Below are 27,110 nucleotides of genomic sequence, written 5' to 3'. Positions count from 1 at the left end.
CAGAAGCCCGCGGGCTGCTCGGAACGCTGTCTGGATCATGGCCGCGGGAGCCGGGACGGTGGGCCCCGCTTCCGGCCCGAACGTCGTGCGTGATTCCGCGGCGTCACAGTCGAGGAAGAGGCCCAGTCGGGAGGGCGGGGAGGGTGCACGGCGAACGGACGCGATGGCGGGAGGAGATGGAAGCAGCGATGGCAGCGGGCGGGCTGCAAGCCGAGAGGCGTCCCGCAGCAGCGGGCGGGCTCGGCGTGGGCGGCACGACCAGGGGCTGGGGGGCGGCGCGGGGCGGGGTGCGGGGGAGGCACGGCGGTTGGAGGAGGCTGTCAACTGCTGGGTGCTCAAGTTCTACTTCTACGAGGCGCTGCGGGCCTTTCGAAGTAGCCGGTACGGGGACTTCAGGCAGATCCGGGACATCATGCAGGGTGAGAGCCGGGCCAGGAGAAGGAGGCTGGGGCGTCTGGGAAGGGGGCGGGTCGCGGAACCAACGATGTCTTCCTTCCCAGCTTTGCTTGTCAGGCCCTTGGGGAAGGAGCATACCGTGTCCCGGCTGCTGCGGGTTATGCAGTGTCTATCGCGCATTGAAGAAGGGGAAAATTTAGGTATGGCTGTATTTGTGTTCTAATCTGGGTTTAGTGTTGCTCTGTGTTGGTCAAATAAGTTTGTAAATATGATGTATATGTTTGCTCGCTCATACTTTGCATTGGGTGTGAGGGACAGGCTGTAAGCTGGCAAAGTCCTTATAGCCTTAAGGCTTAGTTTTAAGATAAGCCTTTCCCACCTTTTTAATACTAAGATCTTTTAAACTTCTAATACTAAGATCTTCTCAAAACTAACCTTTTCCCCCACACTCTTGACTGTTGCATGATGGGGGGTGTGCACTCTTATGAGGAATCCCATTTATGCCTCAGACAGTAGCTGCATCAGAGACTTCTTTATTTGTATATGGGCTTAAAGGCTTTAATTTCTACACTATAAAATAAAGCAGACGGGGGGCTCTCTTGCTCAGTTCCTGCCATCAGCATTGCAGAGGGGACTGAGTGAGGCTGGTGAGGCCTTTGATTCTAGCAAAAACCAGAGAAAGTCCGTGGCTTTGGGAGCCCTGAATGGAAAGGGAAGTGTTTTCCCGCTGTGTGTATTTTCTCGCCCGCTGGTTGCGAGCAGGAATAAGGATAGCCCACCAGTTCTAGGCTCCATTGATTCATTACAGTCTGTCTGAATTAAAGGGAAAGCTGCGTTGGCCAGGCGGCTCTGATGGTGGCCGTGGCTACTGGCCATACACTGTATTACCAAATTTCCATCCTTAACTGAAGGATTCGGGATTAAGGTGCGCTCCTGTGTTTGGATTACAGTGGTCTTTTTCCTTCATAAGGTGACCAATCGTCCTCCTTTAGGGAGGACAGTCCTTCTTCTGTAAGTTCCAGCCTCCCTCGAAAAGTGTCCTCCTACATGTCCTCCTTTTTGATATTGGAAGACTAATCTGTAAATGTCCGTATTCGATCGATGCAGAGTCAATCCATTGCATGTGATGTGACGTATTTTAATCTAAATGAGTCCTTTTTTTTTACAATTATTATTAAAAATTAACAGGCATGTAAGCATAATTGCAATATAAAATATTATCTTTATGACGCATTTATATTATAGTATATTATTATTGTAATGAATAAAATGTTTCTTTTATTTATGATAGTTTTCTCCAATTTATTTTTGTCCTTTTCATTGTAAAAAAGTTGGTCACCTTATTCTAGGATGAATATGCTGTGGCTCTAGTTTTCTCCAGTTGAGATTCTCTTGCCTGCTTTTCTGTGTTTTGTTTTTTGTTTTTTTTATTTCCTCCCACCTGTTTCTTGCTCGCCACAACATTGCTATTATCTGAAGTCAGTTAAGATGGCCCCATCTTTCCCCTCATTGTAGAGTGCTTTTCAGAGTAGGAGCACATTTTTACTGAATTGAACTTGACGGCTGTTTTGCAAAAACAGTCTACAGTTTCTTGCTGCTTGTATCTGAGGAAGATGTGTGTATTCTGAAATTTGAGATGCAAATGCATGTTAAAAATACTTTTTCCTGTCTTGAAAATTAAGTCATTTCAAATGTACTGATTTGAATTTGGACACTTAACATGCTTGTAAGCCTGTAAAGAGTAAGACAGCAATTAACTGCAAATCTTACTATATTTGCATGTTTCTTTTCATAAATACATGTATTTTTGGACATAACCTTTCTGCTCTGTAGAAAATCGCTTAGAATGAAAACTGTGCTTTTTGTCCTAGACTGTTCCTTTGATATGGAGGCTGAGCTCACACCCCTGGAATCAGCTATCAATGTGCTGGAGATAATTAAAACTGAATTTACCCTGACAGAGGCAGTGGTGGAATCCAGTAGAAAATTGGTCAAGGAAGCTGTAAGACTCTATTTTTCTTCTTTCTTTTAACAAAAGTCAGAGATCTTTGAGGGTATAATGTTTATCTTTTTGTGTGGGGTAGAGGAAAAATGGTGGAGAGCAAGTGAGCACTCAAACACATGAACATACACATAGATAGTATCTCTTCAGGGGACCCCTTCTCAGCCCAGACTTGGAAGGAACCATTAATGGTAGGTGCTCAGCTTTTGTGATTTAGATGGTCTTCCTCATGGCCCTGGCAGGAGGGGCCACCGTACACAGGAAATGAGTTGGCACTGAAGACTGGAGGTTATTATACATCATTTAGCAGAACTGTGGAAGAGCTCGAAGTACCTGGTTTTGTCACCCTTGTTTATGATAAACCAAGGAGACTGTGAGACTTGGAGCTATTTCATGCAGTTGTCTGCAGAAAGAGAGGCTAAGGGAAGATTCCCTTTGAAGAGACAATTTCAGAGGTGCTGTGTGATCATCAGCCAGTTAGAAAAACAGTAATGGTAGAAGGCTGGCACAGGTAAGTGTTCGTGACAAGAAAAGGCTAGCGAGTGTCTAGGAATTGAGGACTGTAGACTGTCGTGGCTCAGGTAGCTTCAAGTAGAACTTGCTTTTGTCTAAAGCATGGAGGTAGCCATGGGAACCAGTCAGAAAAAGCCTTTTGTTCTGCAGTAACAAAGGCCAGGGAAGTGGACGCAGATTCAGAGGTGGTGACTGAGGAACAAATAGCTCAGCATTGTTTTGATGATGGAAAGTAAGGAAACTGGTAAGAAAAAAAAAGAGCGCCCCTAAAAGGATGGGATAGTGGGGGGCTGCTGAGGATAAAGCCTTGCTTAGTAATGAAGACTTTCTTGTCCCTGACTGTGTGCTGAGTACTCTGGTACCCTTGTTAAAAAACAACTGGTATGTGTGAGGCGCAGATACTTATTCAGTTAAGGACCTTGGCAGGAACTACTTTTGATCTTTCAAAGAATGCTTATTTAGGTAGTTCCAGTTCCAAGAACAGAATTTTAGTATAGCTAAATCAGGTTCGTGCTGGAGAGAAAATGCCAGAAAAGACAGTAGCAAGGGAGGAGAAATCCATGCCTTCTTTCAGAATAGCTTTTGAATAGGAAAAGGCACCAGTTCAGAGTAATTCATGTTAATGCTATTAAGTTGCTAGCTGATTCATAAATGTATCTCCTGCAGCCTGACCAGGTGGTAACGCAGTGGATAAGAGTGTGGGCCTGGGATGCTGAGGTCCCAGGTTCAAAAACCCCAGGTTGCCAGCTTGAGTGTAGGCTCACCGGCTTGAGCATGGGCTCACCAACTTGAGCCTATAGATTTATCTCCTCGAGAATCTTTGTGGGCTTTCATCTTTTAGATGTATATTTATTTTATTTAAGTTTGTAAATCCTTTGTTTAGGAGCTTCATTAGGAAAAATCTATTTGTAAAATCTAAATTTCCTTAAAATAGTTAACTATTTTCTTATGTTGACTTCCCTTCTGCTTTTCCATTTTCCACCAGTTACAAGATCTCTTGTTTTACTTACTCTATTACTATTACTGCTATTTAGCAAATTACCCCAAACATTAGCAGCTTAAAACATTAAATATTTTATCAGCTTCCAAGAGTCAGGAATGTGGTTGTCGTTTAGCTGAGTATTTCTGGCTCGAAGTCTCCCAGGGAATTATAGTCAAGCTGGCTACTAGGGTTGAAGTCATCTCAAGATTCAACTAGGGCTGAAAGATCTGTTTCCGTGCTTACTCACATATCGTCTGATTGGTGGTGGCGCAGTGGATAAAGCATTGACATGGGATGCTGAAGTCCCAGGTTTGAAACCCCGTGGTCGCCAGCTTGAGTGCAGGCTTACCAGCTTGAGCGCGGGGTCACTGGCTTGAGCGCAGCGCAGGGTCACTGGCTCGGCTGGAGCTGCCCAGTCAAGGCACGTAAGAGAAGCAATCAGTGAACAATTAAGGTGCTGCAACTACAAGTTGATGCTTCTCATCTCTCTCCCTTCCTGTCTGTCTCTCGCTAAATTTAAAAAAAAAAAAAAAAAAAAAGCTGGTTTCAATTAAGGATGTCTTTGAGGAAGCAGTAAAAAGTATTAATTTTATTCAGTCTAGATCCTTGAACAAACATCTTTTCACTATTTTGTGTGACAAAATAGGAAGTCTGCCTAAGCGTTCCTGCTGTTGACATGATGGCTGTCTTCAGGAATAGCATTTGTGTGACTGAGTTGCATGCCGACATAGCCACTTTTTTAATGGAACACCATTTTTACTTGAAAGAACTGACCACTTTTGGTTCTTCAGCTTTGGGTAATAAGCAATGATTTTTTTTAAAAAGAACAAAGTGAACCTGTCTCTTCCAAGGAAATAATTGACAGTGTTGGTTGCCAATGAAAAAATTCAAGCTTTCAAGTGAAAATTAGAGTTTTGAAAAGTTGTATTCATGTACTTGATAGCTTCCCAACTCTTCGTCTTTTCTGATAAGATTGATAGTGGTATCAACAACTGTGACTTTAAAAATATTCATGAATGTGTCAATATTTGGAAGATCTGCATAATTTGATGAACCAATATTTTCTGAATGATCAATACATTATATTGCAAAATCATTTGTAAAAGATCCATTTAAAGTACATATTTTAACATAACATGATGAAACATTCACTTGCCAAAGTTTGGTGTAGAGTTGAAGTATAGCCATAATTTCCGAAAGAAATTATTATTTCTGAAAAAAATACTAAAATATTTCTCCCTTTTCCAACTCCATATATGTGTGAGGCCAGATTTTTTCTTTTAACTACTTCAACCAAAACAAGCAAATGAATTCAGGACTAGATATAAGAATCCATCTTTCCTCTGTTAAAATCAATGTTAAAGAGATTTGTAAAAATGTACGGTAAATCAACCTGATCAGGTAGTGGAGCAGTGGATAGAGCATTGGCCTGGGACACTGGGGACCCAGGTTTGAAACCCAGCAGTTGCCTGCTTGAGGGTGGGCTCGTCTGGCTTGACTAACTCACCAGCTTGAGTGAGGGGTCACTGGCTTGAGTGTGGGATCATAGGCATGGACCCCGTGGTTGCTGGCTTGAGCCCAAGGTTGCTGTCTCAGCTGGAGCCCTCTGGTCAAGGCACATATGAGAAAGCAATAAATGAACAACTAAGATGCCGCAACTAGGAGTTGATGCTTCTCATCTCTCTCCCTTCCTGCCTGTCTGTCCCTGGTTCCTGTCTGTCTGTCTGGCTCTCTTTCCCTCTCTAACACACATAAAAAAGTAAATCAATGTCACTCTTTTCATTAAACTTCTTAGAAAATATAGTAATTTTCATAAATATATTTGTTAGTCTGTAATGAGTTAACTTATTTTTTAATAAATCAATAAATGTCTTTAAATTTCCTCAGTTTTATATTTCTAATACAGTGATTATTGACATATAACCCATATAAGAGTCTAGAAGAATATCAAGACCAAAAAATTTGAGAACTGCTTCTGTAGGCCGTGAATGATATTGAGACTACGTTGATTTTCTCTCATAACTAAAAGAGACATTCCTCAGTTAAGATTTCTGTCAAAAACGGGAGAGAATAACATGTATGACATGTTCTTGGGGAAGCATTTGTTGCTTTTGGCTATGCAGCATTGTCCCCCGAACCCTGATAACAGCTCCTTGGCTTTCTTTTGGTGCTTTACCCCATTTGGGGGGGCTGGTGCATCAGACACACTCTTCTGGAACTTGAATTCCTGAAACACAAGCTTTGTCGGGGCTTTGAGCATTCTTGCTTCCCGTAACAGCCTGGTTTCTCTCTGCGTTTGCTTCTTTAGCCTTTCTTCACTTCTGTGAGTTTGGTTGTTTCTTCCTGTGCGTTTTCTGTCTTTTCTTCCAAACATAAACCTATCTCACCTCTACTGAAAATCAGCGCTTAAAATATCCTTTGTGTTTAAGTTAACAAGAAACCATTGCTATTGCTTCCCACACCCCCATCCTAGTAACCTTAACACAAAGAGAAGAAATTACACAATTATTTCGGAGCACTCAAGTGAAAAAGCAATGGTTCATCTTTTTAAAAAGAAACCTACACAGGAAATTAATACTTCGTTTTAAAGATAAGCTCACAGTACAAACTTTGGAGGCAGACACTTAGATTTTGAAAGTATTCACGTTTCCTTTCTTGTTTAACAAATTAAATACAGTAGGACCTGTGTTCCAGTTTTGGGATGGGTTTCCCTTAACGCTGCAAGACTTAAGTGCTGCACGGACGTGCGGAACAGCTGAGGACTGAGAAGTGTAAATGGTAGTTAGTGAGCAGGTGAGGAAGAACACCAGAATCTGGAAGTCTACCAAATTACCATTTCTTCCATCTCCAGTATCTTCCAGCCTGGACTTGGAGGCTCCTGAACCTACCAGTGCATTCCAGGCATGAACAGAAAGAAATCTAAGGGTCAGAATGGGTGGGAGAAATTCAAATTTTGTTTTGTTTTTGTTTTCTCCCTTCTTTCTGCCCCAGCACCCAGGCAGACTACAGTGGTGGCAGCAGGGCTCGCACCTAAAACTGAAGAAAGAGAGCCTCTTTTCTCTTTAGCACTAGAGCTGTGATCCCCAGAACTTGGAGCAAATTCCACTGCTTCTTTCACTGCACATCCTGCTGTTTTGCCCTGGATACCTATGCAGTTAGTGTGTGGCACTGTGGGGAAACTCAAACCCAGAAATGCAAAGCTGTTTCAGTACTTGAAAATCAATCAATGTTATCCACCCTATTAATCTAAAGAAGAAAAAAACATGTGTTCATATCATTTGATGCCTAAATGCATTTGACAAAACTCAACCTTAGGCAATTTCCACATACTAGCAGTAAAGAATTTGAAATGAAATTACCAAAATAGTGCCATTTACAGTATAACAGTCTCCCCTTATCTGCAGGGGATTCGTTCCAAGACCCCCAGTAGATGCCTGAAACCCCAGATAGTACCAAATCCTGTATATGCTGTGTTTTTTTCTAATACATGTATACACTGATGGCCTTTCTTTGGAATATCCTAAATATACCAACATCACTACTATGTTTTAGGACCATTATTAAATAAGGATTACCTGAATGCAAGCATTGTGATACTGTGACCATCAGTCTGATAACCAAGACAGCACTAAGTGACTAGGCGGGTAGTGTGTACAACAGGGATACGCTGGACAAAGGGATGATTCATGTCCCAGGTGGGATGAAGCAGGGTGGCCTGAGATGTCAGCATACTACTCAGAGCAATGTGCAATTTAAAACATGAATTGTTAGGCCCTGGCCGGTTGGCTCAGTGGTAGAGTATTGGCCTGGCATGCAGGAGTCCCAGGTTTGATTCCCGGCCAGGGCACACAGGAGAAGCACCCATCTGCTTCTCCACCCCTCCCCCTCTCCTTCCTCTCTGTTTCTCTCTTCCCCTCCCGCAGCCAAGGCTCCATTGGAGCAAAGTTGACCCAGGTGCTGAGGATGGCTCCGTGGCCTCTGCCTCAGGCGCTAGAATGGTCCTGGTTGCAACAGAGCAACGCCCCAGATGGGCAGAGCATTGCCCCCTGGTGGGCATGCTGGGTGGATCCCGGTCAGGCGCATGTGGGAGTCTGTCTGACTGCCTCCCCGTTTCCAACTTCAGAAAAATACAAAAAAAAAAAAAGAAGAAAACATGAATTGTTTATTTTTGTAATTTTCCATTTAATATTTGTGAACCTCAGTTGACCATGTATAACTGAAACTGCAGCAAGCAAAATTGGGTAACGAGGGGACTACTGTAGCTCAAAAAAAGGAAAGAAAATACAAAATGCTGAAGAAAGAAATAAGGACCTATTAAATGGGAAGGCATACCATGTTCATGGATTGGGAAACTTTATAGTATATAGTTAAAATGTCATTTTTCTCCAGGTGACCTATAGGTTTAATATAATTCCAATAACAATCACAGTAGGATTTTCTGTAGATATAGACTGATTCTATAATAATATGTTAGGGCAGAGGAACTAAAATAAAACAGTTTTGTAGAAGAAAAAGTTGGAGAACTCACTATCCAATTTTAAGAATTACTGTAAAGCTATAGTATTCATGATTATAGACATGTAGATTAGTGTGAAACAGGAGAGTCCAGATATAGATCCACACAAATATGACTAATTGATTTTTGACAACCTGAAGGCAAATCAATGGCAAGAGGACAGTCTTCAACAAACAGCACTGAAGTAATTGAATATCCACATGTAAAAAATTAACCTTGACCAAAAACTCATAAGAAAGTCATTCAAAATCATAATCTTCAGGTCCTGGACTTAGGCAAAAAGTTCTTAGATATGACTTAAAAGGAAAAATGACAAACTGGGCTCCTTCAAAATTTAAAACTTGTATTCTGAAAAAATAACTGTTGAGGAAGAAAAGACAAGATAAGACTGGGAGAAAATACTTGCAAAATATCTGACATAGAATTTGTATTAAAAAAATATAAAGAGTTCTCAAAATAAAAGAAACAGCCCTATTTTAATAGTGGGCAAAAGACTCACCAAAGAGAATATTCAGATGGTAAAGAAGCACATGAAAAGATGTTCAACATCAGTCAATAGGGAAATACAAAGTACAGCCACAGTGAACACCAGAACATCCCTATAAGAGTGACCACAGTGAACACCAGAACATCCCTATAAGAGTGGCTAACCTTGCCTGACCAGGTGGTGGCGCAGTTGATAGAGCATCGAACTGGGATGCGGAAGGACCCAGGTTCGAGACCCCGAGGTCGCCAGCTTGAGCATAGGCTCATCTAGCTTGAGCAAATGGCTCTAGCAGAGGGTTACTCCTTCTGCTGAAGGCCCACAGTCAAGGCGCATATGAGAAAGCAATCAATGAACAACTAAGGTGTCGCAACAAAAAACTGATGATTGATGCTTCTCATCTCTGTCCATTCCTGTCTGTCTGTCCCTATCTATCCTTCTCTCTGACTCTCTCTATCTCTGTAAAAAAAAAAAAAAAAAAAAAAAGAGTGGCTAACCTTGAAAAAATACAAGTGCTAGTGAAGATGTGGAGCAGCTGGAATTTTCATACATTACAGATGGAAATGAAAAATGGTATAACCACTCAGGAAAGCAGTTTGGCCATTTCTTATGAAGTTAAACATACGTTTTCCATGTGACAAAGCAATCCCACTCCTGGGCATTTATGTTAGAGAAATGAAGTTATGTTCACACTAAAATCTGTACAGGAATGTTTTCATATCTCTAATCACCGAAAATTACAGACAACCCAAATGTCCTTCAATAGGCAAATGGATAAACAAACTACTGTAGATCTATATAATGGATATACTGCTCAACAATAAAAGACATTCATACTGAGGGAAGGAAGCCAGTCTGTTAAGAAATAAGTGCTATGGCATGACCTGAGGTGGTGTAGTGTATAGAGCAGGGGTCCCCAAACTTTTTACACAGGAGGCCAGTTCACTGTCCCTCAGACCGTTGGAGGGCCAGACTATTAAAAAAAACTATGAACAAATCCCTATGCACACTGCACATATCTTATTTTAAAGTAAAAAAACAAAACGGGAACAAATACAATATTTAAAATAAAGAATAAGTAAATTTAAATCAACAAACTGACCAGTATTTCAATGGGAACTATGGGCCTGCTTTTGGCTAATGAGATGGTCAATGTCTTGTTCCATATTTGTCACTGCTAGCCGTAACAAGTGATATGACGCGCTTCCAGAGCCGTGACACGTGCGTCCCATGTCACCGGAAGTAGTACTGTAGTGAGCAACACCGCGCTTTGCAGTGCCGCCACATACAGTACTCCAGGAACACAGGAGCACAGAATGTAGATGCATCCTGTGCTCCTCTCACTGACCATCAATGAAAGAGGTGCCCCTTCCGGAAGTGCGGCAGGGGCCGGATAAATGGCCTCGGGGGCTGCAGTTGGGGGACCCCTGGTATAGAGCCTCGACCTGGAATGCTGAGGTCGCTGGTTCAAAACCCTGGGCTTGCCTGGTCAAGGTACATATGGGAAGCAGCTACTATGAGTTGATGCTTCCCATTGCTGTTCCCTCTCTCTTTCTAAAAATCAAGAAAAAATTAAAAAATAAGTGCTATGTACTATGTAAATCTATATAACATTCTTAAAGAGATTAGGGGTGGGAGATAGGGTAGGTTTTGTTTGTTTTGACTTGCAAGGGTGGCAGGGAGGAGAGATGAGAAGCATCAACTTGCAGTCACTTCACTTTAGTTGTTCATTGATTGCTTCTCATATGTGCCTTGACCAGGGGCTCAAGCCGAGCCACTGACCCCTTGCTCAAGCCAGCCACCTTGGGACTGTTTATTTCAGTGATCCTGTGCGCAAGCCAATGATCCTGTGCTCAAGGGCTACCTTGGGGCTTCGAACTGGGACCTCAGTGTTTCAGGTTGATACTCTACTGTAGTCCACTGGTCAGGCACAAGGGAGGTTTTCGTAACTGGTTTTTGTACCCTCATTGGGTTGGTTACAAGGGGGAAAATGTGTTAAAAACTCAACAGTGCACCAACAAAAATTTTACTGTATGCAAGATAAATAAAACAAAAATACTGTAGGACCTAACTCGTTTATAAAAAGTAAAACCTTTGTATTCAAGAAAGTAAGTATAGCCTGACCAGGCGGTGGCACAGTGGATAGAGCGTCAGACTAGGATGCAGAGGATCCAGGTTTGAGACTCTGAGGTTGCCAGCTTGAGCATAGGCTCATCTGGTTTGAGCAAGGCTCACCAGCTTGGACCCAAGGTCGCTGGCTTGAGCAAGGGGTTACTCGTCTGCTGAAGGCCCGCAGTCAAGGCACATATGAGAAAGCAATCAATGAACAACTAAGGTGTCGCAACGAATAACTGATGATTGATGCTTCTCATCTCTCTCTGTTCCTGTCTGTCTGTTCTATCTATCCCTCTCTCTGACTCTTTCTCTGTCTCTGTAAAAAAAAAAGAAAAAGGAAAAAAAGTAAGTGTAGTTTTTCTGCTGAAAATGATGTAAAAGCCCAACTGGTGGTGGTGCAGTGGATAAAGCATCGACCTGGAAAGCTGAGGTCGCTGGTTCAAAACCCTGGGCTTGGCCTGACCTGTGGTGGCGCAGTGGATAAAGCGTCGACCTGGAAATGCTGAGGTCGCCGGTTCGAAACCCTGGGCTTGCCTGGTCAAGGCACATATGGGAGTTGATGCTTCCAGCTCCTCCCCCCTTCTCTCTCTCTCTCTCTCTCTCTCTCTCTCTCTCTCTCCCTATCCTCTCTAAAATGAATAAATAAATAAAAAAAATTAAAAAAAAAAACCCAAAAAAAAAAAACCCTGGGCTTGCCTGGTCAAGGCACATATGGGAGTTGATGCTTCCTGCTCCTCCCCCCCCTTTCTCTCTCTCTCTTTCTGTCTCTCATCTCTAAAATGAATAAATAAATAAAAATAATTTTTAAAAAATGATGTAAAAGGAATATGATCACTTGAATAAAATTAGAAGACTTGGTACCTTCCGTGAGCAGCAAGAATTTAGGCTTATGCATTCAGGAGCATTTGGATGTTTCCTTTGCCCTGTAGGACTGTGCTCAGCATGGTGACACAATCACCAGAGGTAATACATTCTGAATTCCTTGCTGTTCCTCCTACTCTTGGTCTATTTCTTCTTAACATTCTTCCCTGGGAAGATTGAAACTATGAACCAATTTTCCTTCGTTTTGTATGTGAGGTATGTGTTGTAGTAATATGTTATAGTAATTAAATATGTAGAAATATAGAAAAACATGGAAGACATATAAAAGTATTTAAGATAATATTAAAATCAATTAAGGACATTAAATAAAGTTATGCCGCCTGGATAGGAATTAATATAGTGTGTGCAGATGTGATAAACAGACTGACTTTCCAGCAGGGCCCAGTTAGTGTGTGTGTGAAGTTATACGTAGAAAAGAAGTGGCCTGATGTCATAACTCTGTAAGTTAACATAAACAAGAACCTCCCCTAGGAACACCTTAAAAGTGGCTTGATGTAACATTTCAGTAGATTAACATAAAAAGGGCTCCCTGTGAGGAACTCCCAAAAAGGTGGTTTGAGGTGATAATCCTATAGATTGACACCTGTTAGAAGGTTTTGGCCAGAAAAGGTACTAAAGCTAAGGGCTCCCCTGCTCCGGTAGTTGACCAGACTCCAACGTTGATGTGGACTATTTCCACGCCACTTTTACCAAAGACAGCCGAGAGGAGCATGCTGACCAGGCCCCCTTAAGCTGTACCCAGGCACACCAAAAGGATTTGTGAGTAATAAACTGCCTGTGTGATTCCTGCAACTAACTTGTGTGTCAGTTGTGTCTTTCCTCCGGTGGCAGTTAGTGTCAGCACCGGTAAGTAGCATCCTCATAGCCCCTCAAGAGTAGTCACGAGGCTGCCAGCCCTGCTGATAAGCAGGAGTGTCCCACTGCACGGGGAAGTCGAATCAGGGATGCCTGATCTACATAGAGCTTGGGTTCTACTGGGACAGTGTGTCTGATACCTCTCTTGAGACAGGATCTAAGATAGCTGTTTTGTCCTGCTAGATAACTCCAAATGCTTCCAGTTTTCCCCTGGCCTTTCTAATTAATTTTTAAGAAAGTGTGCATGTTTTTAAAATATCCCTTTTAATTTTCAATGACTGTTTATTTCCCTCTTTGGGGTCGTTTTTGTTTTGTTTCTTTTTTTTTTTACTGGCCTCTTTCCATGTGGGTGATGAGACCTCATCCTATCTAGAAATCTGTCCCTTTTGTTGCTGCCTGTGGATGAGCCGGGTTGATCTCAGTCATTCCCTGCACGCTTGAACTGCAGTTGCCAGCAGTGTGCGTTCTCCTCCAGAACTGGCCTCAGCCTTTCCTCCTTTCCTGGATGAACTAGCAAAGCTAGAATCAGCAAATTGCTTTTTAATTTTTTTCACAATATATCCTCACCTCTTTCCCCTCATTACATCAAAGCTTTTGCATCTAAAAAGAACAGAACCAACTGTTCTGGGGACCTGGAATGACTTGTGTCCATTTTGCCTTTCCTTAGAAGGCCCTATTCAAATTGGGTAAGTGGTCTGTTACCTGGGGGATCAGAGTTTGCCATATCAGCCATCGTAAAACACACACAAACACACACACACAAAACAATGTAATGCTGAAAATCTACCACCCCATACAATGGAAGAGAGCTTACAGTTGTTTATAATGCTTGAACAATAATTGTTAGTTTTTAAGCACAGGAATTTGACAGAAGGTGGAAAAGTTCTTGGGTATATAAGACTTGGTTTTACTTTTTGGTAGAGCTTATTTTGATACTTGATATTCTATACCTGTCATTACAACAGTTAAAAGATTTTCCCCCTTTTTGTAGGCTGTCATTATTTGTATCAAAAATAAAGAATTTGAAAAGGCTTCAAAAATTTTGAAGAAACATATGTCTAAGGACCCCACAACTCAGGTAAATTTGATATTCTGCTTTTAAGACTTAAATCAATGCCTGATCAGTCGGTGGCACAGTGGATAGAGAGGCAGACTGGGATGCGGAGGACCCAGGTTCAAAACCCTGAGGTTGCCGGCTTGAATGCGGACTCTTCTGGCTTGAGCGTGGGCTCACCAGCTTGAGCAAGGGGTCGTTGGCTTGAGTGTGGGATCATAGACATGACCCCATGGTCGCTGGCTTGAGCCTAAAGGTCACTGGCTTGAGCAAGGGGTCACCTGCTCTGCTGTAGCCCCCTGCTCAAGGCATAGATGAGAAAGCAATCACTGAACAACTAAGGAGCTGCAACGAAGAATTGATGCTTCTCATCTCTCTCTCTTTCTGTTTGTCACCATCTGTCCCTCTCGCTATCAAAAAAACCCAACTTAAATCCATTTCATTGTTTTTTTGTGAGAAAACAGGAAAAACAGGTTCTTGGTTGGGAATGTTATCTAAATATTCATCTTTAAATATTCAGCACCTTTAGCATGTTGTCTTTTACATCCAGGATAACTTACTGTTAGATTGGCTTTTTTCTTTTTAAATTGAATTTATTGGGGTGACACTGGTTAAAAAATTTATATAGATTGCCAGTGTACCATTTTATAACACATCAAGATTGGCTTTTAAAAATTTATTTTTTTATTAGACAAATTTATATGTCATTTTCTTGCCTGTTTCTGTCAGAGTGGCAAGTGATCAGCACAAGGTATGAAGGTACCAATTTTAATAACACTTCTAACTTTCTTACATAGATGCTGATTCCGCATACTTGAGAATCTGCATTTATAAGGACTTAACTCCTCTATTTTCTAGTGTCAAAAGCTCTTTTGGTATCCCCTATCTTTTTTCCTTTACGTTTTAGTTTTTGAAAAGATAACGTGTATATAATATAAAATTCAAGAAGTACAAGAGGCCTGACCTGTGGTGGCGCAGTGGATAAAGTGTTGACCTGGAATGCTGAGGTCGCCAGTTCGAAACCCTGGACTTGGCCTTGTGAAGGCACATATGGGAGTTGATGCTTCCTGCTCCTCCCCCCTTCTCTCTCTCTCCTCTCTCTAAAATTAATAAATAAAATCTTTAAAAAAAAAAAAAAAGAAGTACAACAGAAAAGCTTAGTGAAAATTCTCTTATTTCTGACTGCCATTTCATTCCTTTCTTCAGAGGGAACCAGTAGTTTTTGCTTTTATCTTTTCAGAGATATTCTGTATATCAAGCAAATAAGTGTACATGTGTGTGTGACATATATTCATTCTTCCCATAGACATCTGTGAGCACATTCTACACACTAATTTGAACATTTCTGTAAATTGCTTCTTTCACTTACTGCATATTGGAGATCATTCTGTACAGCACATGAAGAGCTTCTTTATCCTAAAGGCACTTTAGATCCTACGGTTGTGATTATTTTGTAGCTGCATAGTAACCCATGGTGGCTGACTGATAATTTCTTGACCTGTTCTTTGTGGCGGGCTTCCCTTCCTATGTGTACCAGTGGTTTTCATTGAGAGTGTTGTGAAATTTCTGATTGTGTTGTCTCAACTCATCATCATTGCATTTTTGTTAAAGTTCTCCTTTCTCATGTCGCCATTATTGGTCCTTTGTGTAGAAACTGAGAAATGATCTCCTGAACATTATCCGTGAAAAGAACTTCACCCACCCTGTTATCCAGAACTTTTCCTACGAGACCTTCCAGCAGAAGATGCTTCGCTTCCTGGAGAGCCACCTGGATAATGCGGAGCCTTACCTCCTCACGGTGGGCCTGGGCCTTCTCTCCCATACCGGGATACGGACTTGAGGGTGTGCAGGCAGTTAGAAATGGACAGCTCTTTTTAGAAGTGAAAGAGTAAATGTGTGGAAAAGACTTTGAATTATATGTACCATCTTCCTTAAGTATAGTAAATGTCTTTAATATACAGAAGCAGAGATTCCTGGCAGAGGCAAATGGAACAAATTGGTCTCCCTTACCTCCCGTTTTTACCTCCTCTACATGTGATTAATCTGTTGTGGTTAAAGCAGGAGAACATTCATCTTACAATGGTGGTTCCCAGAGGAGATGAAATTTTAGTTTAATTTGGGAGGAGGAGTGGTTTATTAGATGTGGTATGGTGGGGTTGTTAACAGGAAGAAGGCATAACTACAAGTATGATGAGGCAAGAGAGGCCCAATAAAGACATTCTTTAATTGGCTCAAAGAGATAAGCATAAAGAAGGGAAACAGGATCAAGACAGTTTGTAGAAGAATTAGAACCCGATCTGTCCTAGAAGGTGGACTGTGATTAAGGAAAAACTGTTTGAGGCATTTTTATTAAAACTAGGATTTTGAAAGAGTTGAAAATAGGTCTCCTCACAGTACATGTGCAAGGCCTCTATTAGGATAGTGTCATTGATCCTAGCAGTCATTTGGCAAATCTCAAATTGTCAAGCAGGTAGTTTGGAATAATCAGGGAGCAAGTGTCAGGATACTTGAGCCTGGCCTAGGTGCCCTTCCTTTGTATTCCAGGTAACTGGGAAGTAACCTGCCACTGTTTGTGAGGCTAGAACCCTCAGCTCTTCAGACATCGGTGGTTACAGATACACATATCTGAAATGGAATACACTAGACTGACTGGAAATATGTAAAACTTCAGTCAGAGGGAGACAGATGAGCAGCTGGAGTTAGAGCAGGATTGGCCTACTCAGCTTTATATAGTATAAGTAAGAATTTTCAAAGAGCTGTTGAAAGGCAAAACATATTTGTGGAAATACAGTCATAAAAAATTGTGTACACAAACTTAATATAAACATTAGTTATCAGTAGTTTGAAAAAAGTTTTTCTGACTTTTATATATGACCCTAAAGGTGTACTTGGGATTCAGAAACTAAGGATGAGATTGGAAGGGTGGGAGAGGAAATGTGAAGTAAAGTCACGCAATTAAAGAATTTTTTGCAATGTCAATATGGTGAGCACTGCTCAAACTGAGTTCTCCTTTAGCATAGAAACTAGCCATTTTTTGAAAAAGGAAAGAAGAAATTTGAGGTCATTCTTGTTCCTTTTTATGTCCTCCTCTAGTTTATGTCTAGATTGAATTTGTAGGTGAACATGTTTGCATATTGAGTATGTTCACAGTTAGAACAGCAGAGAATTAATGAAACCTTGTGGCTTCTTTCTGATAACATCTTTCCTTCCTCAGATGGCCAAAAAGGCTTTGAAATCTGAGTCTGCTGCCTCAACACCAGTGAAGGAAAATAAACAGCCAGCACCAGAGCCTGTGGAAAAGCCACCCAGAGAACCCGTGAGGTATGAGGGATGCCTTTTTGTGATCTTGGGTGCAACACTGGGGAGGTCTGTTGGAAATATAGTCTCCTCCTTAGAGCAAGCTCAGTTCCTCTCTCCTGGTGATTGGACCCCCTGCCACATTACTGGGTTACTCTTACAAGGCATTGTGAGAAAATCAGTATTGAAGACTGGATGTCAGGTCCCTGACAGAAGTTACTGTCTGGCTTTCCCTCAATGGTTCTTTTCTCCTGTTTCTCTCTCTTTGCCTTGTTCATATCTCTCACTACTTCCTTGTTGAAATGTGATCTCTTAAGACAGTGTTCAGACTTGTGAATCAGATTCCCAAGACCAGTTGTGAAAGCAGGAGTAAAAAGTTGAGATGCCTTGGGGGCGTGGTAAGGAGTGTAAAGGAACGAAGTGGGTCTAGGATAATGAGAGCCTGAGACTGAACCAGGGCATGCTCTTCAGCCTCGGGCACTTGTTGCTGCAAGACTGTCCAGAGATGCCCAAGCTTCAGTTCCGATTTTTGTGTGAGATGTCCAGTTTTGGTTTTTGGGGTTTTTTTTAGCTTTCTCAATTTTTTAATGTTGGCAGTTATCGCCTGACCAGGCGGTGGCACAGTAGATAGAGCATTGGACTGGGATGCAGAGGACCCAGGTTCGAGACCCCATGGGCTCATCTGGTTTGAGCAAAAGCTCACCAGTTTGAACCCAAGGTCGCTGGCTCTAGCAAGGGGTTACTCAGTCTGCTGAAGGCCCACGGTCAAGGCATATATGAGGGGCAATCAATGAACGAAAAACTAATGATTGCCTGACACCAGGTGGTGGCGCAGGTTCAAGACCCTGAGGTCTCCAGCTTGAGCGTGGGCTCATCTGGTTTGAGCAAAAATTCACCAGCTTGGACCCAAGGTCGCTGGCTCGAGCAAGGGGTTACTTGGTCTCCTGAAGGCCCATGGTCAAGGCACATATGAGAAAGCAATCAATGAACAACTAAGGTGTCACAATGCGCAACAAAAAACTAATGATTGATGCTTCTCATCTCTCTCCGTTCCTGTCTGTCTGTCCCTGTCTATCCCTCACTCTGACTCTCTCTCTGTCTCTGTAAAAAAAATAAAAAAATAAAAAAATAAATAAATGTTGGCAGTTATCCAGTTTAAAAAGAAAACACTTGCATAGGTTAGGCAACAAGACATACGCCAGCTGGGTTTGACCTACAGGCTCTCAGTCTGCCCTGTCCTGACAGTTTTTACTTAAAGCATCCTAGTTATTCCAAATGATAGGTGAACTTCATTTGAAAAGGCAGTTTCAAGACTGTGTGGCACACTTCTTACTCTGAGAATTCTCAAGACCCCATTCACAAGTGTGTTGTAGGAGAAAATAGGCAGGATGGAGATCAGTGGTTCACTTCTGTTCTGTGGAGATTGGAAGAAGAGCTTAGACCTCAAGGTGAAATTGCTGGATTCTCGGCAGGTTGTCCAGATGGACTGGTATTTGTTAGCCACTATGCAGAATTCTTACATAATGGAAAACACTGCTTGAGTCCATACAGACTATTGGGTTTAACTGCATACAGGCTAAAGGGGTCTCTAAAGGGAATATCCTTGGCCCTAGTTCCTTTGGTATACTCTGATTTGGTGTTAAAACTCCATAGTTCTACTTAAATGGAAGCTTTTATAAATAAAGGTTGTCTCAAGCAACCTTTTATTTTTCTTAAATGAAAAGTCCTCAACTTGACGAGTCCTCTGCTGATATGAATCTTCATACTTGAAAAAGTTGTGGCTGTTTGGATGAGCATCAACAATGGTGAAACTGATCTTTTCATGTTTCCCTGATTTGTAGGCAGCTACGGAATACTCCGACCACCTTTGGAATTACGACTCTGAAAGCAGCTTTCACGACTCTGTCTGGTTCACAAGATTCTGAGGCAGTCTTCTCAAAACTGGACCAGAAAGATCTGGTACTTCCTAATAAAGCAGCCCCACCGTCAGCCCTCAAAAACAAGAGACCGAGAAAAGATGAAAATGAAAGTTCAGCCCCTGCTGAGGGAGAAGGTGGCTCTGAACTGCAGCCCAAGAGCAAGCGAATGACAATAAGCAGATTGGTTTTGGAGGAGGACAGCCAGAGGACTGAGCTGAGCCAAGGACTCGACCCCTCTCAGGAAGTCATTCCAGCATCGCCATCCAAGCCGGCCTTTCTCAACCAACCCCTCCCCAGGGAGAAGAATCCCAAGTATGAAGACCTTTATAGGAGTTTGGGGGCTGGTTGGTGGTCCTGGTTGGGCCTGGTATTGCATCAGTGAATGAAGTAACTTTCAACTAAGTTATTCACCACCAAGGCTTGCTCAGACTGCTAGAGTGTGACTCAGGAGTGGGCAGTGACAACATAGCCATCCCTGCCAGTTCTGAAGCCCCACACATGGGCTTCCCGGCGTTGCACTAGGGCGTGAGTGAGGATGGAAGGGTTTCAGAGCCTTCTACTCATCGCTGCTTTCTCTGTTAGCAGACTTCTGAGTACCTTGATTACTAATTAGAGATTTATGAATACTTATGATTTTGTACCTTCTATGAGCTTTTGAGACTTGGCAAACTCAGTAAATATTTACTGATCTCCCATTCTGCTAGGTCCCGTGGAGCAGCAGTTAGAATGCTTTCCTTTTGCCCATCATGACCCGACCTGGCTCTCGATTTTCCTACCCTTTGTGCCCTCTTGTGGCTCTGTCCTCCAGGCAAACTGGTCTGCTTGCTCTCTCTGGAACATGCTGTGTTTGTTTCTTCTCCTACTCTTGTTCCCTGTCATTCCCCACGGTTGGACCATTATCCCTCCATCATTGCTTATCAGAATACCATCTACTTCAAAGAGAAGAGAGCCACTTTTTGTGGGCCACGTACATTCATGTATTGTATTACTGATTCTCTAGAGTCCTCAGTGATCTAGCATTAGTCCCATTTTATAGATGAGGAAAGTTCAGAAAAATTATTACCGAATTTTTTGTTCCATAAGATGCACCTGACCATAAGACACACCTAGGGTTTTAGGGAGGAAAATAAGAGAAAAAAAAATTCTGAACCAAATGGTGTGTTAAAATATTTAATAAAATACCGTATTTTTCACTCCAAAAGATGCACGGGCATTTTCCCCTCCACTTTTGGGAGGGAAAAGTGCGTCTTAATGGAGCAAAAAATATGGTAACTCGTGTTAAAAGTGACACAGCTGAAAAGTGGCCAAGTCGGGCTTTGGGATTTTTAATCAGGTTAGTCTGGACACAGGCCTGGTCTGCAGACCACTTGCAGCAGGCTGTCTTAAAAAGTCTGCCTCCATGAATCTTTTCTGGTCACCCTGCTGTAAATGAGCTCCTCGCTGATCTCCTAAGGCCATTGCCATCTCTACCATTGCTCTCTGTTGTAGCTGTATGGGGACCTGTGCTCTGGCAGCATGTGCTAGGTGCCCGATGGGGCTGTGGCATCTAATAGGTGACTCATACTCAGGCACTAGTCTGCACTATGTGCAAAACTGCGAGCATGTGGAAGAGAGTGAGCCACAGCTGGGAGGCGGATGCAGCTCAACACACTTTTTTTTTTGTTTTATACTTAACTCCTTACAGCAATCCTGTGAAGTGTAGGCATGGCCCCATGAACAGATGAGAAACTGGATAGAGTACATGATTACAGTGGTTTTATTAATGGAAGGATTTGTGAACCCACCTCTCTCATGTTTCAATGGTATGGAATATACTGGATACTCTACAGCAGAGGCTGACACACTATGGCCCCTAAACCCAATCTGCCTGCTCTCTGTTTTTATAAATAAACTTTTATTAGAACACAGCCAACCCTTTCATTTATGTATTGTCTGGCTGTATGTCTGTAGCTACTTTTGATGCTACATTGAGTTGAATTGGTTACAACAGAGACAGCAAGCCCTGTAAAGCTGAAGATCCTATCTGGCCCTTTACAGAAAAAGGATCCCATGACCCCGGGCTTAAAGGAAGGGTGTGTGAGGGGCCCTGGGGGCTCCAGGGAAGAGCTGAGCCTGCTCAGCAGAGGTGGGGGGACAAACCTTGAACTGGCCTTAAAGGATGAATAAGAGGTCATCATACGATGGGGGGCTGGGGGTCCTATGCAGCAGGAACCCCTTACATAAAAGCATGAGGAAGCCTGGTCTGCTCCGAGAAATATCATGTAGTCCAGGGGTAGTCAATCTTTATACCTACCGCCCACTTTTGTATCTCTGTTAGTAGTAAAATTTTCTAATTGCCCACCGGTTCCACAGTAATGGTGATTTATAAAGTAGGGAAGTAACTTTACTTTATAAAATTTATAAAGCAGAGTTACAGCAAGTTAAAGCATATAATAATAATTACCAAGTACTTTATGTCAGATTTTTGCTAAGTTTGGCAGAATAAATCTTTATAAAACAACTTACTATAGTTAAACTATGGTTATTTATATTTTGGTTGCTTCGCTGCTGCCCACCATGAAAGCTGGAATGCCCACTAGTGGACGGTAGGGACCAGGTTGACTACCACTGATGTAGTCTGTATGGCAGGAGAATACAGTGCACAGAGAAGGTGAAGGCAGAAAAGTCGGATGGGTAATTGGGCCAGAACTTGAGTTCCTGCAGTATTCTATCAGGCAGAGGTTCTCAAACTGGGCTTATATCACAATTACCTATGGAACATTTAAAAAAGACATTCTCCCTGGCTCCTGACTACTGAGTTAGAAGGGGCAGGGAAATGCTTGCTCTTCTAACTATGCCCCAAATAATTTTAACCCAACTAATCTGAAGGTCTGATGAGGTACTGAGGACTTCTGAATAGGCACTGAGGGCTAAGAGAGCAGAGGATAACTAGACACTGCTGCCAGGCGAGCAGTCAGGACCTGGGGGAAGCCAAGGGGGGGGACAGGAGGGGAAGGCAGGGTTAGGGTGAGCACCTGGAGAGCAGGGCCATAACTTCCTAGATTTTTATATCCCCCACGACACTTAGGGTGAACCTTACTAGACATTAACCAAATTCAATAATTAGTAGGTTTTTGCAATTTAAGGGATCACACAAAACTATAAAAGGCCAGCAAAAGGTTAACATTTTAGGCTTTGTGGACACGTGTATCTGTTGCCTATTCTTTTTGTTCTCTTACAACCCTTTGAAAATGGAAGATTCATTCTAAGCTCGAGGTCTGTTAAAACCCAGGAGCCACAGGCTGTAGTTTGCCAGGCCCTAGACCACCGCTCATCAAATTGAGTTCACCAGTGAGGAGCGCCAGCACCAGGAAGTGACCTGACTAGCCTGCAAGCGCACAGCCACCACAGTCAGGAGGGCCCACAGCAGAATTAGGAAGTACCCAAACATCTGTATACATAATAGATGCCATGTCCAGAGGAGAAGCAGGAGGTCACCACCGATTTGCAAAGACTGTTTGCAGGAAGCTATTCAGGTGCAAATGAGAGACCCAGAGGTTAAAATCAGTAATTAACACAGCTAATATCCTGAAAATGAAAAACATCCTTTGTCTCAAATCAGTTACTCTCAGAAATAACATTTGGCGGGACGTGATACAATTCCAAAACAAAGGAGTAAATAGTACAACCACTTCATTAGGTAATTTCATAGAAAGCTCATGGAACTCAAGGAATTGTTTCAAGCCTATGCACTTACTTATACAAACTGTTTCCATTACTCATTTGCAAAAAAGTCAGCCTTCAAAATAAATGCTTTGAGAGGGAAGGTGATACATCAGTGCTGAGTTTCAGGGGTGGTCCCTCAGCCTGGGAGATGACACGGGGACACCTGGCCTTGAATATGATCACAGTGGAACAAGGAGAGACGGGCTGCAAGTGAGCCAAGAAAGACTAGAGAGGCCAGGATGAATGTGTTTTACACCTTGTCCTCTCATTGATCTCTCCTCAGATTACCCAAAGGCAAGTGGAACCGTTCTAACGGGGTTGAAAAGGAAGAGACTGAAGAGAAAGAGAAGTGGTTGGAAGAGGACGAACTGTTTGAGGTTCAGGGTAAGCTAGCAGATTGTCCTTGACACTTGCTGAAGTGTAAGATGCGTTTCACTATCACCTCAATGTACCAGAAATGCTTGTCTCCAAACTAGAAAAAGTTTTAACAAGTTCTTCATTGTGACTCATGAGTGAGTTTTATGTCCTTCCCTGTTCAACAATGGAGACTGTCAGAGCAGCACTTGATATTTAGAGAAAATTCCTGGTATTGTTAGAAGTGGTCATTCCCTACATTTTTGTTTTAGAATCTCCTACCACATATTTATATTCTAATGGAAATATCTAAGTGCTAAACCTCCATTTTGGTGATTTTAAGCACTGGTAATCCATTGCCAATCCCCGGGTTTTGTCTTTAAAAAGTAGTTTCAGTGGCAAGATCAAGATCACAGGAAATGGAGGAAGTGACAGAAAATCAGTAAAAGTGGCACAAAATATTTAAACAGGGTATTAAAGTTCTAGGAAACACCTACTTCCAGTACAGTGCAAATTTGTTAGCTTTAGAAGTCTGCTTCTATTATAGATTGAAATACTTCATAATTTAAAAATAAATGATCTGCTCCTGAGCCACCTTCCTCCATTGTTGAGGAAGTACTGCTGGGACAGTGGCATCTGCTGACGAAGACACGCTAGCGAGTTTCATGCCTATGCAATTTTGCCTTTTCCTGCAGCTTTTTAACTGGCTCTCATTGGCTTGAAAGGGCATGTCTTTTATACTTTATAGCCTCCTGTAGCCCTCTGGCCCTTTAAAAAATTATCATGGTCCATGTTTTGAGGCCTGATCTCTCTCCTGTTGGTGAGAGGGTGGAGCTTGAGTAGATCTCACATGGTCTCTCTGTGGGACACTGTAGTTATTACCCCATTCTTTTGTTTGAGGAAAGGAACCTAATTTACTTTCATAAATTATCAGGAATTTGAAAATTCTGGCACAAAACAGTAAAACTGCTATTTCAAAATGGTGGATAGCAAGGGGTTATAAAGCAGATACAATATATGTATAAACGTACATATATTAGGGTTTTAAATAACCACAGTTCCTCAGTAATTTTCAAAAATGTTTTATTAAAGAGTCCTAAATCCATCTTTAACCAACATTTATTGAATGCTGTTTTGTAAAGTATTTGCTTTGTACAGATTTTCATAGGCTGAAATGATTGGTATTTTGCAAACAAGAGAAAAAAACAAATTATTTTTAGTGATGTCCTTTCTTTTCTCAAAGTTTGTGAAATTTGAATCAAGCTTTCCCTTTGAGGACATTCTGTGTCTTTTTCTGGTGGTTTGTGCAGAGGAAGGTGAACTCTGAAATGAGTCTGCTTTAATGTTTTCTAGCAGCACCGGATGAGGAGAGTATAACCATTGGAACAAGAAAGCAGGTAACCTAAAATTCTTTTTTTTTTTTTGGTTGTTTCTGGTTGTGTGGGTAGAACAGAGGTCAGATAGCACCCACATCTCATACACAGACTCACCTATGCACTTGGCAAAAAAACTGGGTTTTTTTTTGATGATCCAAGCAAGTCCTCGAATAATGTCCTTTCATTCACTGTCGTTTTGTTATAATGTTGATTAGAATAGATGCTGTAAAAACTTAACTCTTGTTTCTATCAATTAGCCTATGATAAAATTGGTTTTGGCCTGACCCGTGGTGGCGCAGTGGATAAAGCGTCGACCTGGAAATGCTGAGGTCGCCGGTTCGAAACCCTGGGCTTGCCTGGTCAAGGCACATATTGGAGTTGATGCTTCCAGCTCCTCCCCCCTTCTCTCTCTCTGTCTCTCCTCTCTCTCTCTCTCTCTCTCTCTCTCTCTCTCTCTCTCCCTCTCTTCTCTAAAATGAATAAATAAAAAAAAAATTGGTTTTGTTAAATGTCATTTTGCATAGAATCACAGCACCTATAATAACGTTAAGTGAGGACTTATTGTAGTTATCCTCTGGAAGAAAAATCTGGTTGGAGAGAAATCTGACCTTTTCCTGACCATGAACTGCACACATGTTTGAAGTTTGAATGCAGAAGTGATTAGTTGAAGATGAAATGGCAGGACATTGAAAATTATTCAGTCTCCAAATTCAGTGTTATCATCTGTATCATGTTTTAAAAATATAAACCTTTTTTGGTTCAGATTATTCTCCTAGGATTCTTGAGTTTACCTTTTCACTGTATGAAAATGTGAATATGTGGAGAGACAGGTTGTGATACACCCTTTGGTTTTCTCTTGCAGAAGTGGACTGTGGAAGAAAGCGAGTGGATCAAGGCTGGAGTGCAGAAATTCGGGGAAGGAAACTGGGCTGTCATTTCTAAAAATTACCCATTTGTTAACCGAACAGCTGTGATGATTAAAGATCGCTGGCGGACCATGAAGAGACTTGGTGTGAACTGAAACAAGCTTTCATTTCCACAGAATTCACAGGAGCATGGTTCCTAATAATAGCCCCGATAGTCTGCTCTTTCTTTCAGAAGCTGGGCTGGGATGAAAATTTTCGGCATCCTCCTCCAGCGTGGGGGTGGTCCCAGTTACACTTCATCACTGTTGGAGATCATGAAGCTGGAACGCAAAGCCAAGTCTACTCCTGTCCTTGGCAGAGATGACAGGCCTATAGCTTGTACAGTGCCAGAATATCATTAGTATTCCCTTCTTCAGTAGTTTGCTTGAATTTAAATCCCGGTAATCAGTAGAACCTTCTCCTAGGAAATGGTGGAATCTGTTAGGAGCGCTTATGACTCTATGACCTGTTAAAACCAGCAACATGAGCATTATTTGGAGTGAACTTGTTCCAGATAAAGCTTTGGCCTTCTGACGCAAATGCGAAGAAACTTCGTGTCATGAGCCCAGGCTGATGAGAGACCAGTCCTGGTGAAATCAGGGTCCCTTTAAAAACTGTTTAGCCTGTTGTGACATCAACACCTAGACCTAGTCTTGGCATTTGCTCTTATATTTGCTGGGCTGTGGTTGAACCAGTGTGTTTTCTAGTGATTGTAGATAAATTTAGCCCCTCTCCCCATTCTCTCTTCCCAATTCCCTTCCTTATGCTGGACTTTTAAAACTTAAAAAAAAAACCCTGATCAAAGGAATATAAATGCCTAATTCCATTCTTTGTGAAATGGTTGCTTCCACTTGATTCCCTAATTGTGCTGTGTTAGTGTCCTGCGCTAGAATTCAACATTTCCTTCTCCTTTTGTACCGTGTTGTGCTTGCTGTCTCTCTTGGACATCCTTAAAGACTGCCTTTTTAGCCAAAAAATTTTTAAAAAGTCCAGTAAAGTGTTTTCTCTAATCATTTTTTTAAAATTTGAGAATTACTGCCCGTAACTTGTAGCATTCTTCATTAAAGTTTTGCTTCTCTCAAATTTAAGCAGCACAGCATGTATGAAAACACAGGGAGGTAGCAAAATGGTACATTTTGCTGAGCCATGTTGACTGTTAAAAAGCCGATGTCAATCAAATTGTATTGGATATTCTAGTCCTTGGAAACTGTCAAACCCTTTCTCGTTTTTTGAGTGAGTGAAAGATGTAAAGAAATGTTAAAGTTTTAAAATTCATCATGTGGTTACAAGTTGAAAACTTGGCACAGCTTTATTCCGCTAACTACGTTTTGGGGTTTGGTACTACTGTTGTTGTCAGTTACCCCAAATGAAACTACAGAGAGAACTTGATCATCTCTCAACACAGCCTCCTGCTCTTGATCTGACTGCAGCCAGTGTGGTCTTCCTCTAAATTGGATTTGGATCCAGAAGATTCTCCCTCAGCTCTCACCTCATTAAGATGGTACTCCCTGAGGAGAAGTGACTCTGTGAGGCACTTAGGGAAGCAGAATATCCAAATCCGCCTTTCTCAAATTTGAAAAATGCACAGGTCTATTAACATTTGTTAACATAACTCCAGTGTTGTTACAGTGTTACTGAAATGGGTGCAAACAACAAAGCCTACAGCAGCTTCTGTAGAACCATAAAACTTCCCGGGTACTGTTGACAGTTTTGCTGAATCTAATACTGTACACTGCTCACAACAGAAGTAGTGTA

At 42.0% G+C, this 27,110-nt stretch overlaps 1 protein-coding gene across 2 annotated transcripts; it reads left to right on the top strand.

Annotated features, from left to right (window-relative positions):
* TERF2 (telomeric repeat binding factor 2) lies at positions 1 to 26,039 on the top strand. Of its 2 annotated transcripts, none has more exons than XM_066348141.1 (10): positions 1 to 419; positions 501 to 596; positions 2,268 to 2,398; positions 13,737 to 13,823; positions 15,451 to 15,597; positions 17,014 to 17,120; positions 18,938 to 19,327; positions 23,004 to 23,104; positions 24,431 to 24,471; positions 25,313 to 26,039. In XM_066348141.1, exons 1-10 carry the CDS (start codon positions 38 to 40, stop codon positions 25,469 to 25,471), a joined length of 1,641 nt encoding a protein of 546 aa, XP_066204238.1. In that variant the 5' UTR covers positions 1 to 37; the 3' UTR covers positions 25,472 to 26,039. The 2 variants fall into 2 exon arrangements, with proteins under 2 accessions (XP_066204238.1, XP_066204237.1); XM_066348140.1 differs by having other exon boundaries at positions 24,428 to 24,471.
* The last annotated feature ends 1,071 nt before the right edge of the window (positions 26,040 to 27,110 follow it).

The sequence above is a fragment of the Saccopteryx leptura genome, chromosome 9 (assembly GCF_036850995.1).
Source record: "Saccopteryx leptura isolate mSacLep1 chromosome 9, mSacLep1_pri_phased_curated, whole genome shotgun sequence".
Taxonomy (NCBI): Eukaryota; Metazoa; Chordata; class Mammalia; order Chiroptera; family Emballonuridae; genus Saccopteryx; species Saccopteryx leptura.
The sequence above is the reverse complement of the archived record's forward strand: the minus strand, read 5'-3'. Positions and strand labels throughout refer to the sequence as shown.

Coding starts and splice junctions, on each gene's coding strand:
- TERF2 (XM_066348140.1), top strand. CDS start 38: ATGGCCGCGGGAGCCGGGACGGTGGGCCCCGCTTCCGGCCCGAACGTC. Junction 2,399..13,736: donor GAAAATTGGTCAAGGAAGCT/GTAAGACTCTAT, acceptor CCCTTTTTGTAG/GCTGTCATTATTTGTATCAA. Junction 17,121..18,937: donor CCACCCAGAGAACCCGTGAG/GTATGAGGGATG, acceptor CCTGATTTGTAG/GCAGCTACGGAATACTCCGA.